Below are 18944 nucleotides of genomic sequence, written 5' to 3'. Positions count from 1 at the left end.
ATAAATCAACCTTCCCACGTTATCAATTACTGTAATGAATTTAGTATTTGTAAACATGGAAATTGTATATTTCATTTCATAGTTATCGTTATTCAAATAAAATTAGTTTCACAAGTCAGTTGAGTTCGAACCTAAAAGGTCATGGTCGAGGTCATAGGTTATAGTATTGCCATGGAGTACATAATCGTATAATTCTTCGAGTAGCTGAAAGTCTAAATTAGTCCAGAGACTTGGCTGTCTGTGACTAGATGTGGTTTGTCAGTAGTTATGTTAGGTCAGGTAGATAAGTCTGTGTGGCTGTATGTGGTTTGCTATTAGATAGGCCAGGTAGATAAGTCTCAGTGGCTACAAGTCTAACACCTGTTTGAATAATTAAAATACTAATAAAACTGCTCCTAGATTTTGAAAACAGTTATACTTCTAGATACTAGAGTAAAACGAGTCGCTATTTCGACAGCGTTATTCTGTTTGATATTGTATTGCAATTGATACTAAATAAACTGTATTGTGATATTGATTATTGTGATATTACCACACACACGGACCATGTACCTTTTATTGATTCCGTTTATCACAGGGTTGCCTGATCTAACCTTTTATTGTGACGTCATAGAGGTGTCTATTGTCGTCTACCGAATCACGTGTTCCTTCTATTCTTTGTCTTGACGAGAACAAATGTTTTATTGTATTACTGATTAATATATGAGGGGTCGAATACTTGACCTGAGACCGGGGCTTTCGGAGTGCCGCCTGAGTGACGATATTGATTGAATAGAACTTAGCAGATTTTAGTGTTCGGATGCCACAGATGGAGACCTATTATTGTAGATGCGAGGCAGTAACAAGGTATTAGTACACAGCTGTGGCAGTCATAATCCATCACTATGCGTGTTTACACAAATATGAATAGTACATAACCTTTGAGTATTCATCAAAAGGCAGGGGTGGGGAGTTTTGTTCTGTAGGTCATACGGTGGGTCACTGTCACCCCAGGGTGGTACGGACATATGGGATATGATGCAGACGTGTACAGTTTATTAATAATGTGGCATGTTGCCGTGGTGACCTGCCGTCGCCGTGTGTAGTTCTAACTCACATTAGTATGTACAGAATGTATCGCCATATGAATACATTGGCTGACACTATAAACAGACTTGCATAAACGAACTGACAGAGGAAAGTTCGCATGCAAGTAATATGTGTATGCCTGCATTATTGCATGGACCTTGTCACAAACAATTTGAAGGAAGAAAATGGAGGAAAAAAGTCACCTTACCTGTTGCACCAAAAGAAATTCTATAAATTATACCTGATCAAAAACCGGCCTGGTCACGGCTGAACTTCCAAATGGTTGTGAACTCGCTATTTATCGACTTTTTGAGCGATTACTAAAAACTAGACCGGCAACACGCCATTGCTTATCAGAGTAAAGAACAAATTGTTCATGAAATGACTCAGAAATGAAAAAGCCAGTATAACCCATACATGAACAGCTGTCGCTGTAGAGAAACGCAGTAGGTATCACGAGAGAGAAGATCACCATGGCAACACACTATTTTAATAAACGCCCTGCGGCGTTGTGTGTTGCGTCATTCTACATCAGTGTGTCAGTATTAACGTTCATAATACACGTTGCTTTTCACACATACATGTTCTGAAGTCTCGCCTCTGGACAGTTTGTGTTGTTTATTACGTGTACTGTTCAGTTTATCGTTGTTGTGACGGTCGTTCAGAGTTCTAGAATTTTAACTGGTCAATCCTATCAAAACGTGTTTTAAGACTGACAAAAATGACATGTTTAGGACAACTGGCATTATCTGATGAACAATGGGGCCATGCACTATTTGCAGAGTATTGTAAATATTTATATAAAGCCTGTCATTTTTTTATCAAGATAATCAATATTTTCAGTTGTTCATGCTTTGATTATCGAAGTGGGTGATACTTCCTGGATTAAATAAAACCATTATTTCAAATAAAATGGAAGAATTTCAACATGAGAATCTCTTTGAATTATCAGTTATATTGATAATATAGAAGCTAACATTTGTAGGGGCCATTGCATTGGAACTGCCTTTTTTCTAAGCGACCTACCATAATGTGAGATAGACCTATTCTCTAGAAACTATTTCGTCATACATACAGACACTACTATACCGATGAGGGCGCACCCCAGATTGTTTACCGTTGTAGTTATGGACTGCATGTTACATTTGGTTATAGGCATGATACAAAAAAAGAAGAGAGGGTAATCTATCGGTGCAATATTTATCTGTGTTAGTTAGCTATTTAGGGAGCCTTCAGTAATACAGGGGGAGGGGGATCAAGCCCTGGCGCTGTTGCGTAAAATATGACTCTCCCCTAATTCCGTTGTGTTAAAAGTGGCCCTCTGTCAATTTCCTTTCTCTAAAACCCTCCTCGTTAATTTTTTTTTTTTTAAACATACTTAGGTTAAATGCTGTCAGAGATGGAGCAGGATACGTGTCTAAGAATTAATGGCAATGACTTAATCCCACCGCTGCCACCATGTTGAAAGTTTTAAAGGCATTGGTCATTTATACATTATACACTACCACCACCAGAGTGTCTCGGAAGTTTTATGAAGGCACTGCATTAATCAATACATGTGTTCCGAGAAGTTGGATTCATTGGCTGAGCTGAAGGCCAGACCTCCTTACAACTATGTACACTCCCGACATGGTCGGAACCGAGGTCAACATTTCTCGTTTTACTCCTGTGACATCCATTACTCTCCTCCTATCATAACTGAGAATTAAACTACTATAATGGCTGTCAGCAGAAATTTGGTTGATATGATCTGATATTACAGTACCTAACCTAACCCTAACTCTAACCCTAAGCCCTACTCTATCCCTAAGTAGGATGTAGAACTGCGATGCGATGCTAAAATCACAAAATAATGCAAAGTTCGACAAAACAATGAGTTAAAAGTAAAATGTGACCCTCCCCTAATCCCATTATCTAAATGAAATATTCCCCTCCTAAATAATCAATTTGTAATCCCCCTTGTAATCTCTGACAACTCCCTTAATGCATGGGAAAAAGGTCCTAACATTTTTCTTATACAGACTAGAATATTATCCTTTACAAAACTGTCACAAAGACAGACAGACACAGACAGAGAAACAAATACTAATTTATAACACACACCCACCCACTGACACCCCCCCCCCCCCACACACACACACACACAGAAACAGATACTAACACACAGGTTCGAGAAAATCACACATCAAGCTGATAATAAACAAACTACATTTATTTGCAAACGTTTTTGATGCATATGATGACAACACAGTCAGTTCAAAAACTATTGTAGGAGCTTTTTCACTTTATAAATTGTTCAACCACTAAATAATTGACCTTGGTTGAATAAAGTATTTATTTGATGTCTACAATTTCTATTGCACATTAAAAACACATGTCAATGCTTTATATTATTCTTTTTGTTAGAGGAATCTCACATTATATCAGAGAGTATCTATACATGTACTCTCCAGCTAAATATAAATGTTTTAAAATTACTTGATTTACTTGCTATGTTATCAAAGTGTTATAAATGGCAACTTCAAGAAAACTACAATTTGTCATTTCACCATGATTGTATTTCTAACACTAGCTTTTTATCATTTCTCTTATAATAACCATTTCAGAGGTTATTTCTAGGCTATATCTAGTTTCAATATTTCAACAAATATCTAAGGCCAATAAAATAGTTTCTGATCAGGACATTTTGTTTAAAGTGGTGCGACAATGCGGTTTTTTTTTAAATATTTTTTTTTTAATTCCAACAAACCTGTCACTCAATCTACTATCTATGACAGTTATTGTTCTTTTTATTTACTACATTAGAGCAAGTGTGTATGTGGGGTAGATGTTATTTCCTTGTTCATGAATGGCTCTGCAGTTGTTTTCACTGAAGTAGGGATAGTTATTTTTGTGTTTCCCCACAAATCTGCAGACTATATGGGCTGAAAAACCACGGAAAAAAGACCTACATGAGGGTATTTAAGTGATGCGTGCACTGGCCAGAAATATTTTTTTTTTGCCTCAATGTAAAGCACTGAATAATAATCATATTTGGAAATTGCACATTTCACTCATGGGGAGTCATGACTAACTAACTTTTAACACACTCGCATCATGAACATCAAAACTTGAAGTCCTTAAACAAGTCCATTGCATTTTGAGCAGCACTCTCTTTTGCTAACTTCTTTGAGTTGCACACAGCCCCTTCTACAACAATCTCATGCTTGGTATCAATCTTGCTGAACAGAATAACACTGCAGTACTGTTTGTTTGCCGCGGCACTGTCTACCACCTTTGTGATATATTTTGGGAAATTTGGAGGATCGAGTTCATTTAACTTTGATTTGTAATTTCCACTGGCATCCTTGCCCAACTCTTGGAGGATCTGTTTTGCCAGACTTTCTTCTGCTTCTTTCTTCCCATTAAAAGTGTCCTTTGTTTGAATGGCATACTTTGTCTTGAAAACCACTTTAGACATAAAGAGTTGTTCCCCAACTTTTGTCTCATCATATTTTATCTCACTTCCAGTTATCTTCTGTTTTTGCAGGAACATCTCCAGTTCTTTCCGAAAATTTTTATCACCTTGCCCACTCTCGGGTGAAGCTGAAAATACAATGTACAGGAAAAAATGTAAGTGTACAATAGTGGATTCTGAATCCAGTACAAAGCTTTGGGATTTCAATACACAAATCACTCAAACAAAAGGTATATATGATATAGCAGATAAAGTGAGTAAGGTAAATTGTGTTATTGAAATGGTCAAATGAACTTTAACAAGGACATTGTGATTTACAAAGGAAAGACTATTGCCACTTGTCAAATCTTTAGTTCATCTATACTTACTTTGACTATATTCGATGCGTCAGGATTTTGTATTATTGGACAAAAAACCAGCTTTGGTTCTTAAGAATGATCCCTCATATTGAGTTAAGAGGACAGATTACAGAGACTGAATCTGACAACATCAGAAACTAGACGGATCAGAGCTGATTTCGGGATGATCGCACGATGTCGCACAATCTCAATGTTAAGTGAACATCACTTGCTTAGAACAAATGAACGTTCACAAGTGCAACATCGACAAGTTTATATATAATGTACAAGAGTGATGAAAATTGTAGCAGTCACACCACCATGATTGATGCAATGTAAAAACATGATGATAAACGCATCAAAGTACTAATGGAAACACAGCACTGTATATCACATTAGAGGTAAATTTTAATCACCTTATCAACATCTCAGTAGTAAATACAGAGTTTGTTATCATTAAAGGCGAGAAAAATTTCAAAATTTGGTTTGATGTGCAAAAATGAAGTTCAGCAATTGCATTGATGCCAGACCCCTCGAAGTTCATTTTTATTGAACTTGTAACATTGTGTGACTATTCCTTAATTAGCTTGATTTTCACACACTTTGACCTCGATCTCTGTATTGTTCAAGTTTCTACTACTAAACCATAGTTGTAAATTGGTTCAAGGCAGATTCAGATTGGAAACCAACACATGTTAAAAGAGGAAGAATGGCATGGCTGATTTTATCTCAGCTATATTCTATATGTTTTTAATAGGGAACCAAAAAAAATCATTCACTAACCCTGCATTATGAAACTTCTCTGTTGTAAACATTGACAAATCTGGCTTTGAAGCGATCTGCTGTACACTGAGGTAAGACATTCTAAGAAACAAACACAGTTAGGGGACCCAAACAATGTTGATGATATTGTTTAAAGAGATTAGGAGCTCCTAACTTGCTTCCCAGAATACCTCACCCTCAGAAGGTGCGATAAAACCAGCCTCGTCCTTGTTATCCTTAGAGACTGTAATGTTTTATATATCACATGACCCTTACCTGCTACAGGCTTGTCAACTTTTCCTGGTGATGTTTCAGGTTTTTTGGGTGATAAATCCTGTACTTTCACAGCACCTTCTGGTAAGGGTATATCAAGACGAATCATTGCTATTTTAGCAGCGCTCTGTTCAGCTTTCTTTGCACTTGACTGAGAACTTTCACTGGCGTATTCTTTACTCTTTTCACCAAGTTTGACTGTTACCCATGCCGTAAATGTTGGTGGTGTATCGTTGATTTTATTATTTCTGTATGTTGGTGTAGGATGTTGCATCTTTTGTAAATAAGTTTGCAATGCACCTTTGTAGTTGAAATCATCTATGCAAAGAAAAACACATTTCATTCATCTGTATATTGAGAACATAACAGTTATATATTGTAGTACACACATTCTCAGTCCCTTGGTGTCGTTGAATCACAATATTTGATATTAGATTGTCCAAAGTAACTTATTTATTTTTTACATAGTTATTTATTAATATACCATCCAACAGGCATTGCCCAATAACAGGAGGAAGGTTCAGTATTAGGGCAGGAGGAAACTGGAGGACCTGGAGAAAACCTACGTTGTTTGGTAGAGTCAAACTGAACGACACTCTTCTACTTACAGCTTGGTAAATTTAATCAAACCCTGAATGGGTTCAAACTCCAACTCCAGTGGTAAGAGGCAAGTGGTTTAACCACTCGGCCACTGACAACAATAGCTATGAGTTCATCAAATGTTCCTGTAATTCCCTTTTATGATGAACTCTCAATCATTACATAACACTATGAACTTAAAACACCCCAGTTTGTCATATTATGTGATTATTTAGAGTTAATCATGAAAGTGAACTAAAAGAACATTTGTTGAGCTCACAGCTAGAGTTACTTTGGACAAACTGAGGCAAAATATGACATTCAGCTAATCATGTGTTTGCTATGGTTGGGGATGCCCAGTAACAGAATGGGAGAAAGGGGTAAAAATGCCAATGGTTTCCCATAGAGTCTATGGTAATTTTGTTTGGGAACTCAGGTAAATGACATGGAACCCCAGTAACAGAATGGGAGAAAGGGGTAAAAATGCCAATGGTTTCCCATAGAGTCTATGGTAATTTTGTTTGGGAACTCAGGTAAATGACATGGAACCCCAGTAACAGAATGGGAGAAAGGGGTAAAAATGGCAGTGTTTACCCATAGAGTCTATGGTAATTTTGTTTGGGAACCCAGGTAAAATGACACGAGAACCCTGGGATAAGCTAGGGGACTGAGAGTGAGTCTAATATGCTTGTTGAATGTGAAAATCTTAATCTTAACCTCTTAATCATAGAAGCTTGTTGTTTCCTAATTATGTGTTTATTACTCATATCAGCACAGTCTTCAGTAGCTATTTGCACAGTGCATCATTTTTTTTCTTTTTTATCCACACACACACACACACACACACACACACACACACACACACACACAGATACAACCACACATTTCACCAGAACTCCATTCAGGTTTGGAACTTTGTGACAGGGCTATGTTATACATTTGCTATCACATAGCTGTGGAACTGTCAAGGCTTTCCCTGTCAGCCCACAGTCTATCCTACAGTACTCAGGCCTGACAAAGCATATATAGCACCTGTGGGCTTTATGTGAGTATAATAATACCTGACTGTTCAAGTCATTACTCCAAGAGTTCTTTCCAAATTCACAAGTTGTCTTATATAAACTTACCATCCATGCATTTGTGCCGTTTTTGTTCAGGGCTATTGAGGGCATCATCCACTGCAGCAGGAGCAGCACAAGCAGCAACAGCAGCAATGGGACGAGCCTGACCACCAGTAGGACCAGCTGCACCGGCATCTGCACTTGGTTCTTCCTGGGTTAATTTACCCAGCATCCTTAGAGCCTCTCGTGCGGCATCTTGCTCAGCATCCTTTTTCGTTGCTCGTACATCTTTACTCCTGTAAGTTTTGCCATTGACTGTCACCTGACTGTGAAATCCTGAAAATGGAAATTACAAGTGTTCTATTGAACTTAATACAAAGATATCCAAATCTGACAAAGAGAAATGGAGCCAAAGGTCGAAATTTGAGAATGAATATATGTAATTACATACACATTCTCATGTAAAAATCTTACTTGGTCATTTTATAGCCATCACTAATTGCAGTTGTGCAGAATTTTTTTTCACTATACACTTCAGAAATGTCTACAGAATAAAATACCAAAGGTCTTCCTAAATCCAAATGATGGAACAATGCCTAATTTGCATAAATCCAAAATGGCCACCATATTTGTAGAGAAATTCTTTTGATATGACTTTTGATAAGACATGTATATGCTCTTCTATTGTATAATAGTTTCTTCAGGTTGCGATGATGGCGGGGAGAGGGAAGAGAAGGAACTTTAACAGGGCAGATATCTTTCAACATTTTTGCCAAAATATCCATCAAAAATATAACATATCAATCAAAAGGAACAATGTATCAGTTTGTCACTAAACAATTTGAAATTTATTTTGGGTTGATATCCTATGTACATGAAAACTATCAAAATTGTGGGTTTTCCATCATTCTTAGCAAAGTTCTAGGTTAGTTTGAGTACACAATCATTGCTATTTTTCAAGAAAATACCACAACCCAAAACAGTCTATATTGTATCACCAATGTGGTGCTTATTGTACAGTAAATATAATTCAAACAAAAAACCAAAGTTACCATTATTTTCAGCTTTATTCGAATCATATACTGGCATTTCTACAAGCTTTTCTATATGTGCGTATTCATTTAACCAATTTTTGTATACTGTTGGTAATGGAGAAGGCTTAGAACCTGAAAAAGAGTAAAAAAAAGTCATTTTACAATCAAAGCAAGTGCAGTGGCAATACCTGGTATTTTAGCTCTGTATGATGAGTTAATATTATCATTCTAATTACCAATTTCACATATGTTACCACTCAGTCAACATGGTTAGGCTGTATAAAAATAATTGTCTGCATTTCTGATAACCTAACCAACCCCAGTCTAAGCCTCTAACCCTGTATAATCAAAAAAAGGTAAAAATGGTAAGAATTTACTGCTATTTCCATGTATAGTATTCTTGTCATAGTATTGCTAGTAAAGACTTTTTTTTCAAAATATCATTCCTGGGAAACCGAGTAAGTCAAATTTATACAGTACAGCCTACATATTGTGTTTGTTTACTTCACGTCTTCCTTTACTGCATTTACCACCATCACATGGGTATTGTGACAATGAGTATCTTGTCTTAGGTTGAACCAATTTCTCAACAACTTAAAAAAACAAAAAAATTCCAACCTACCTACCTATTTTCGGAAGTCATGTTATTGGAAACTAACAATTTTTTTTTTAATTTTTGCCTTAGTATAACATTTAGAATATCTTTACTAAGGCAAACATACTACTGAAAGATATGATCTTCTTGTAAGTTCCATTATTTCTCCTCAAAAATATTATTGCTTCTTCACTTATGTTGAATGAAAGAAAGGGGAATGCCAAACCAGGAAATAAATGCATTTTTGTACACTAGGGTTCGGGAATCAGGTTAGTCATTTCATGATTTTAGATCACTTACATTACAAGTGATTGCTGAGAAAATTGAAGTTGACAACTAATATTCTTCATTCACTATTCATTGTGTCCATGGATATACATTGCATCATGGGAGTCAGCAAAAATGCATATGCACTAGACGAACAAACAATATCCATGACCCTGAAGTGTTTACTACCTTCATATAGAACAATCATGAATATTCATATATTCACGCTAGATGTTCAGCAAACATAATTTCTGTGATTTTTTTAAATGCAATTTTATATTTCACTCAGGAATTTGAGGAAAATCTAAAATATGGCATATGTACCATGTATCGTCCCCTTACTTAGTGATATTTTAGATGAACAGTGGATCATTTGTGGGATTCTCATGAAAAATTGACCCACTTGGGTGGCCAATTCCCATTCACCTTACTATAGTAGTTTTCTGTCCTATCAGATTAATGTAATCTCTCAGAACAACTTTGAGGTACAGGTTTGCTATATAAAACTTACTATCTGAGTGTTGTTGCCCGTTTTGGTCAGCACCATCATCATCTACAACAGAAGCAGCAGCACAAGCAGCAATAGCACGGGGAGGTAAATGGCCACCAGCTGCACCATCACCATCATCTGTACTTGGTTCTTCCGGCGGTAATTTACCCAGCATCCTTAGAGCCTCTCGTGCGGCATCTTGCTCAGCGTCCTTTTTAGTTGTTCGTACATCTTTACTCCTGTAAGTTTTACCATTGACTGTCACCTTACTGCGAAATCCTACAGTAAGAAATTACAAGTGTGATATTGAACTTAATACAATATTACGATTTGAAAAAAGTGAAAAATGGAGCCAAATGTAGAAACGAGTATGTATAATTACATACACTACATTCTCAAGTAAATATCAATAAGAAGTAAAGATAATTTGACTTATGAATGTCGAATCAAATTTACCTTTTTCTTCAGCTATTGACTGATATTCTGGCAATTTTGCAAGTTTTTCTGTTTGTGCATACTCATTCAAGTGATTTTTAAACATTGTTGGCAATGGATCCGGGGGAGGTCTCGCACCTGCAAAAATGTAAAAGAAAGAAAACTACATGTACTGGCATTATCTGGTAGTTTTCTAGTACTCCTAAAGTGCTTCCAATTGAAGCATGAATGATGAACTACTGCAACATATTGATACATTACTGACCTTGTCCTGATGTGTTGACGTAGATTTAGCTTTAGTAGTCACAACATTGCCTACTCGGTAGCAATACTAAATCTTTGTTTGTAACTCACAAAATTGCAAATCATTAAAAAAATGTTTCAAACATTTGTTATCGTACATACAATAACAAACTTTTTACACACTTTTTTTGCTTTGTGCCATTTATTGAGTCACAAACAAGGATTTGGTTGATGCTGTTTCACATTGTTTTTTTCAAGTAGGAAAGTAGAGTTGCCTTAAAAATTAAAAATCCAAAATAGACACCCTTTTTCATCCATATGGCCACTTTAATTAAAGATGTCTCTTTACTGTAAAGTTAATGAATAACGGTAAAATATATCTTGGGTAGAAGAAAAGAATTCTTGAAGTCACTCACTGAGTTGAGATATTTTGTCATCCAAGTCATCAACTTTTTCAATAACTCCATCCAACTTTTTCTCCATCATATCAACTCTGTTTTGAAGTGTTTTTAAATCTTCCCCAAACTTGCTCTTCAAATCTACATTTCCATTTATGAAGTCTTGAAAGTTTCTGATTGCTTCTGTCAGCTATGAGAGAGAGAGAGAGAGAGAGAGAGAGAGAGAGAGAGAGAGAGAGAGAGAGAGAGAGAGAGAGAGAGAGAGAGAGAGAGAGAGAGAGAGAGAGAGAGAGAGAGAGAGAGAGAGAGAGAGAGAGAGTCATGTAGCTTAATTACTGAATAGGTTCTCCATCATTTTGTGCATTTATAGCCCTGATTAAAAAGGAAATATGTAATCCCTATATATGTGTTTGTTGAGGGGGGTGGGGTGGGGTGCTTCTTGCTTGTAGAGGATTGTCTTGGTAGGCACAACTACAAATGATACATGTTATGATAATCTACACCCCAAGTGTAGAAACAACAAATATATGATAAAACACATGAATTCTTAACTAAATACATTTAGCACAGGTTACAACCTAGGAAAAAAGACAATTTGTATGAATGTCACATATATCTCATTAAGAATAGTCTGGAAGGTGACACATATTTGATTAAGAGTAGTGTGGAAGCTGTTCTCAAAGGAGGCCAATATTCAATAATAGTAATAATAATAATCTTTATTTATACTGGATAGCTCTTTAAGTATATAAACACTTGTCTCCCAAGAAGTCCAGTGAGGGCCATACCTCATGGTTCAGTGTTAATGCAGGAGGAAACTGGAGTACCCGGGGGAAAACCTGTGTTGTTTGGTAGAGTCAAACAGAACGACACTCTTCTTACTTAATACAGCATGGTAAATTTAATCGAACCCTGAATGGGGTTTGAACCCTGACTGCAGTGGTAAGAGGCAAGTGGTTTAACCACTCGGCCACCAACAACCCTATTTAGCATTCTTTAATGAAAATAAATAGTATCTATGCAAATGAAGAGCAAGTGAATTCCTTCACAAGATGCTTATCACATCCAATGATTAGCAGTAAACAGTATCCTCCTGCACGGTTCTATTTAAAAATGAAAAGCAAATATTTCCCTTGGCTTTATAATACTCTGCATCTATAATTAAAACAATCAACTATGCTTATACACATAAAATAATCCCCTATAACATACAGAACTTTGGTAACTTATTATTAATATATTACTTATATGTTACAAAGGTAATACTTCACTCAATCATTGATAATAAACCATGTTTCAGAGAATACATTTCTAAGAAGCAGTTTTCCAAATTCAACAAAAATTTTAAAAAACCCTACAATATTGTAGATACCTCAGGTGTGATTTTGTCTTCCATGTTTTCTATTCTTCTTTCCAGTTGTTCAAATCTGTCTTTTAAGATTTTCTCCTCTTCATCTGCTGTGATGACAAATTTGCCATCTCGAATCTGCAAGAAATTTGTGAAGATGACAATATAGACATGTTTACTATATGTTTGTTGATGAATTGTTAGTCATATAATCTTTTCCCATTATCCCTTTATTATCCCTTTTTGAGATATAATTACATCCGGGAAAAAAAAGAAGGAAAAGTCAATTTCATAGTAGTGGTATACAATAATGGATAACTTGAATATATGATCATACATTAAAGTGGCACAAGCTGAGTTTATAAGCTTTTCACTGAAGTGAAAATACTTAAATAAACTTACATTCCAGTATAATGTTAATCTGGATATCAACATATCTTCTAAGACATTACAATTGTCTTCTGGCATATTTGGGACAGTAGATTGTATAGTAGGGATTTCTTAAACATTTTTGATACGTATGAAAAATTACGTCATCTGATCATTTATGAGTTATAATACCAGGTTTGAGTTAAGTCAATTGTGAATGATGGTTAACTGTGCTACAGTAAGTACAGTACTGCAATTACTTTTTAAATATGCAGAAAATACTACGCCAGAATACGTGTTTGTGCCCCTTTAATCAGGGTTAAAGCTGAAACTGCAACTTACCGAGGGTAATGACATACTATAAGCATATGGGTGAGAAATGAGTATTTAGTTTGATTAATTTTGTAATACATAAAACATCTTCACTATCATTTAATACTTGAAAAGACTTCTGTGAAACAATACAGTGAGAAATCTTTGTATTTTATCAAATATAGATAAATATTGGATATTGGATAATTGGATAAACATGGGAATTTAGTCAGGATGGTTTAAAATCACGGACACATGAGATTACATTGATAAATTTGTAGAAATGACATTACCATAACTTTTATATGGAGGGGGGTGGAGTTGTTAAAAATTATGAATGCATCAGATTGAAATTTGATGAATAATTTCTAAAAATGGCATTTGATTGCATGATACCTTAACATTGGGAATGCATTATGTTTTGTTGTTGGTGGTGTTGTTGTTATTGTTGTTGTATTTTTTTATTTTATTTTTTTTTTTTTGGGGGGGGGGGTCATTTAAAAACAACATAATCTATCACAATTTAATACATCCAAAAATTGTTCGTTGCCCACATTGTGCTGTACATTTGTTGACTGAATAATATAATAAGTGGTTTATTTACCCAAATGTACAAATGATTACAAAATAATGGTAACAAAAACATTTATATATTGACCTCTTCTACAGTCTTTGCAGCCTTTTGAGCTTCAGGTCTATTGCACAGTTCTTGTTGGTCTCTCAGAAGATTCAATATTTTAGCAATATGCTGTGTCATCTCTGTTGTCTCAAATTTCATCTTAGTTGAGTGCATAGTTTGATTTCTGACTTCAATCACCTGGAAATAAACCACATTGCTCAAAAAAATATCTATGACAAATGTATATTGTAAATCATTTTCTTGTTCCTTCTACAATAGTCAATATCTCTTACAATTTCGATGACCACTTCTCAGTTTGAGCAACTCATTGATGACACGCTGCTATGTTTTCCCCTGTATACATTGAAGCTAACTAAGCTGTTCATATATTCCATAGCAGACAATTTGTTTAAAGCGTTTAAATGAACTATTTAATTAATTTTTCCTGGAATACTGTCAACCTCTGAAAACTTAAATCTTGCACACTGACAAATTTGAAATCTTCCACACTGACCAATACATAGAAATGACCAGCTTTCACGTTCTGGCATTGAAATAAATGCAACTGTGGCACCCATAGTTTTGATGCACACAAAAACATGACACATTACTAATACATTATTATTATTGTGATTTGCAGTAGGTCAGGTAAATGGGTGATAGCAGTGCCTTAGCAATGCACATACAATCACCCTGTAATCAAGATAGGATTCAAACTTTAAGTGGAAGTCTACAGAAATAAAATGCTGCAGATATGTCTACCTGTATACACTGCACCACTCTGGTGTGAGCATAATAACACTAATATTCATTGTTATAATATACCTAGTGATAATGCTGTGCCATGATTTGCCAGAATCAGTCACGTGATAGGAAAATAGAATGACTATTTCCCTAGGGAAATAGTTCCATCAACTTTTACATGGTCACGTGACCACCACGCGTTCACAGCAGGTCAAAATGGCAGCTTCTGACGATGTCGTCTGCCACCGCGAGTTCACAGCATGAGGTATATTATAAAACACATATTGCCTGGTCTATATTCGGGCTATAGCACCCGTTCATTACCCCCTCGTGACTGTGAGTTACCAGAATCACATGCTAATTCCCTCGGCCTTTGGCCTCGGGAAATAGCACGTGATTCTGGTAACTCACAGTCCCTCGGGTGTAATAAACGGGTGCTATAGCCCTCATGGCCAGGCAATATGTGTTCAATATATTAATTTCAAAATGTCACAATAATTCTGTTTAATTTCCTTACATATGTTAAATTAAATGCTTCTGTCTTTGTTTGTCGAAAGTGATCTCACCAGATAAAGTTATAACAACAGAGTCTCATCTCTAGGTGCATGTGCACGATATATTCCACTGAAATGTAATTCAATTTGATATGAAATTTGTCATTTAAGATATCGCACTGACTATTTTGAAGAGAGAGTATACACTATGGATCCACTATGTTTAATAACAACTTACATGTTAAACCAAATAAAATGCATTAGTTTCATTGTCTTCCACTTATCAGTGCATGGCTGGCACCAATCAGAACTTTTGTGAAGTGACATAGGGGGCCTTAGGTGATAACTTCTATTAACATATTGTTGACTGTTTCAAGTGCTTGCATCTTTGTACAATTACAAATACAACAGAAACAATTGCCAACATGTTCAAAGGAAGTTGCCTACCGAGGCCTATAGATCACTTTCACCTATGTTCTGGTCGATGCCAAATCTGTACTAACAAGTGAAAGTGAATGAACCCAATTCATTATACTTTGTTTAACATCCAATTTTTTATTAAATCTAGTGAAGGTATCCTTTCCCTTTCAGAAAGACAAACCTTATTTGCCGCTGCTTTGCCAACATGGTTCCTAAACTTCTTACAGTTCATCATAAGGTTCAACAAAGCCGACGAATCTGTGTCAGCTGCTTTTGTCACATGGGGTTTTTGACCACGTGGCATGTACACTTTGGCAACTTCCCATGCTAAAAATGACCATTTCTTGCAGTCAATATTAGTCCAGTGCACTCCACCTTTACTTGCATGTTGATCTAAAATTTCTTTTTCCCAACGTGGACAAACTGTACACCCAGTTGATGGTCTAGCTCTAGCCTTGCACTGAGAGCTGCACATTTGTCGTCCAAGATTTGACAAGAGCTCATTGTGGAACTTATCAATAACCTCTGTGGTCATGTCGTGGACCCCTTCACACATCAACAGCAAAGACTGACCAACTTTCAGCCAGTTTTTGTAATCCTCATCGTTAATTCTCTCGAGTGGTGTTGCCATGGTAACTATCTGTGAAAACAAAATGGCACTGAACTGTAGCCACAGAATTGCTAAAATTGACATGTTTATCTAATTCTGTAGACTTCAAAATTGGCCTTGGCATGTACTTATTGTTTTAAAAAATATCATTTCAAAGGTTGAACGTTGAATCATGAATGGTGAGCAGACTGAATTCAAATAACTAAGTTTGGGAACAACAGGTGTTTGTCCTCATCTCAATGTCCACACTACTAAGCCCATACATTTTAATATTTACTCAAAATTCTTTCAATTGAGTGTAAGTCTTCTGTTAATGGTAAAAACTCATTACATTGATGGTTGAAAATGTCATACGTGACGTCAGAACTTTGTCATCTGAATTTCTCGATTGCAAGTGAACTTTGCCCTTTGTGCGAGATATGGAGATACATCTGCCTTGTACAAAGTGAAAATGGAAAGAAAATTACTAGTTTAGTAAAGTGTGTATTTGAAATGACATACCACACATGATATTAACGTACAATGAACTGCTTCAAATGTTTTTACTTATCCGTAATCGCAGTCTGCAAACTCTCAACTTTCATTTTAAATTAAATTGTATCGCAATAGAGGTCAAAAATTGGTCGAGATAAACTACATACCCAGTATTTGCCGTCTTGTCCGCTGAAAAATTACAGTTTATGATAATTTGGGATGCAGCGCTATTTTACGTTTACAAGTTCCATACATACATGGGTGTATTAGTCTACTGCATCTATGATACACACTAGTACCCTCACACGTACCTACCTGTTGTCGTTTGCTCCACACTTAGTACACGGATCTGATTTCGGAGAATACAGTGTACTCAGACGACAAGATGTCTGCGATAAAAAAAATAGTGATATTTTACAGTTACGTCCGACCAGTCACTCGTTTGTCACAATCTCCTAGACTCTCGTCAAGTCAGACAATACAGTTTCGGACCATGCCGATCCTTCAGGACTGTGAAGAGATATATATAGTTCTGGAAATTTCCAGACACCTCACTCAGACTTCCGGGTTTTCCCCAGTCTGTGCACGTAGGTCAAACCAGGTCAGGCCACATAAATTACGTCACACCATGGTAACAAGTACATGTATACCCATATGCATATCTATTAGGTTGCCATCGGGGGCGGAGGGCGGCGGAGGATTTTTAGGGGGGGGGGGGGCATACAATTTCTCTACAAAAATAGATACATGTAGGTCAAACCTGGGTCAAACCGATTTAGAAAGTACGCCCTCTGTGGCATGTGCAGCCTCATATCACTTGCTAGCTAGTGAAGATTTTCAAAATAATTTACAATGAAATTTGTTATTCACAGATGTTATAGCGTTTCATATTTATGTTTTTTTAGACTATGGTTAATAGATGGGCGAACTGAATACAAAAATATGTCTCCTTCATTATATATACTTACATTATAGGCCCTACCACAGTCTGTACACGATACGTCATCATGAAGATTTCATATACGTACAGGTCTAGATCTGTCTATATAAAGATACACCTTCTTGCTTTCCTTTTCGATTGAAAATCACCGATTTGCTTTCGGTTAATCCAGTCTTCCCGATTCATTTATCATATTTCCTATTTTTTCTGTAATGAGACTGCACCAGTCTCGCTGTGACGTCATAAAGACGAATTCAATCTCACAGAGCGAAGACAGGAACTTGAAATGACGTGCCATAACTTGAGTCTGACGTACAATCGTCTTGGCATATGACGTCATTCAAAGTATTAGTATTTCAAAATTGTAATCGAAAGAAATACAAGAGAGACAAATGATATTGACTTAGAGTCGTAAGTACTTTTATATTTAATTTTGTATAACTACGTACTTAGTTCCTCTGATGACACTGCTAACAGAATTAACCAGGATTGCATACATTATGGAGTTGTTTACGAAGAAAGATGAATTCTTTCACGTATATCATATACGTACATAGCATGGTCAATGACATTGGCAAAATGACATGGAGCAACGTACGATTTTCTGTGTTTGACGCTACTTTTCAACGTTTGCCGTGCTTTAGACACAATACTTTTAACTAGGCGAAGTCTGATTCCACACGCACACACATACATACATACACATACATACATACATACATACATACATACATACATACATACATACATACATACATACATACATACATGCATGCATGCATGCAGACATATATACACACATACATACATACATACATACATACATACATACATACATACATACATACATACATACATACATACACACATACACACACACATACACACACACACACACACGTACACGTACAGCCACACATGTACGTTTGTAACAATAGTCGATAGTTAAATGTACATTCTTTCTCCGAGGAACGTAAGCAATTATGCTCACGAAAATGTTCATTCTTTGACATTCTCACTGTTTCAATATATATTTATGCCCCCCCCTCCTTCCGGGTCGGGTCATATGTGTCGTTTATTTGCTGAAAACATTGAAGGAGTAACAACACACACAGTGGGCGCTCCTGCTTCAATGATCACAATCATGATGTCATACAAGAGCACCCGGCAAATGTCTAGTAGCTGGATCTTGCAACATAACATTAACCTGTTCCAACTCTTTTTAAATTGAAACATAATGAAACACAACAGTACTTTATTACTTTCGAACCCTTAGAGTTCACATTTTATTCCCTTAAAATGGAGACAACTTTACGATATCTCCAAACTATAACGTACAAGACAATTCTCAAAACGACCGAAAATACGATTTTTTATCTACATTGTCAGTATTATCAGACATTCCTATAAATTTCCTATTTCATTTGCATAGTTATACAACATACACGTACTTTATACAACAGAAGACATCTCAAGAAGAAAGGAGAACTAATAAAATTACTTGCTTTATCGCTTGAAAAAAAAAAAACATTTAACATGCTCTTCAAATTTCCATAAATAAAAAGTTTGACATCGAGTTTGTAAAGATAATACATTATCTATGTTAAACATTAC

At 36.0% G+C, this 18944-nt stretch overlaps 1 protein-coding gene across 3 annotated transcripts; it reads right to left on the bottom strand.

The window, feature by feature from the left end:
* Positions 1 to 3281: 3281 nt before the first annotated feature.
* Positions 3282 to 17517, bottom strand: LOC144442836 (uncharacterized). 3 transcript variants are annotated; one of them, XM_078132215.1, is made up of 12 exons: positions 17359 to 17517; positions 16702 to 16779; positions 15488 to 15946; positions 13688 to 13846; positions 12373 to 12486; positions 11019 to 11190; positions 10381 to 10497; positions 9946 to 10203; positions 8591 to 8704; positions 7605 to 7874; positions 5902 to 6216; positions 3282 to 4653 (listed from the first exon to the last, which is right to left on the bottom strand). In XM_078132215.1, the coding sequence occupies exons 3-12, from the start codon at positions 15935 to 15937 to the stop codon at positions 4172 to 4174; spliced, it is 2451 nt and encodes an 816-aa protein (XP_077988341.1). In that variant the 5' UTR covers positions 15938 to 15946; positions 16702 to 16779; positions 17359 to 17517; the 3' UTR covers positions 3282 to 4171. The 3 variants fall into 3 exon arrangements, with proteins under 3 accessions (XP_077988341.1, XP_077988338.1, XP_077988339.1); XM_078132212.1 differs by having other exon boundaries at positions 16706 to 16779; XM_078132213.1 differs by lacking the exon at positions 17359 to 17517 and having other exon boundaries at positions 16702 to 16920.
* Positions 17518 to 18944: the final 1427 nt, after the last annotated feature.

The sequence above is a fragment of the Glandiceps talaboti genome, chromosome 11 (assembly GCF_964340395.1).
Source record: "Glandiceps talaboti chromosome 11, keGlaTala1.1, whole genome shotgun sequence".
NCBI classification, from domain to species: domain Eukaryota; kingdom Metazoa; phylum Hemichordata; class Enteropneusta; family Spengelidae; genus Glandiceps; species Glandiceps talaboti.
This window is presented reverse-complemented; position numbering and strand designations above follow the sequence as displayed.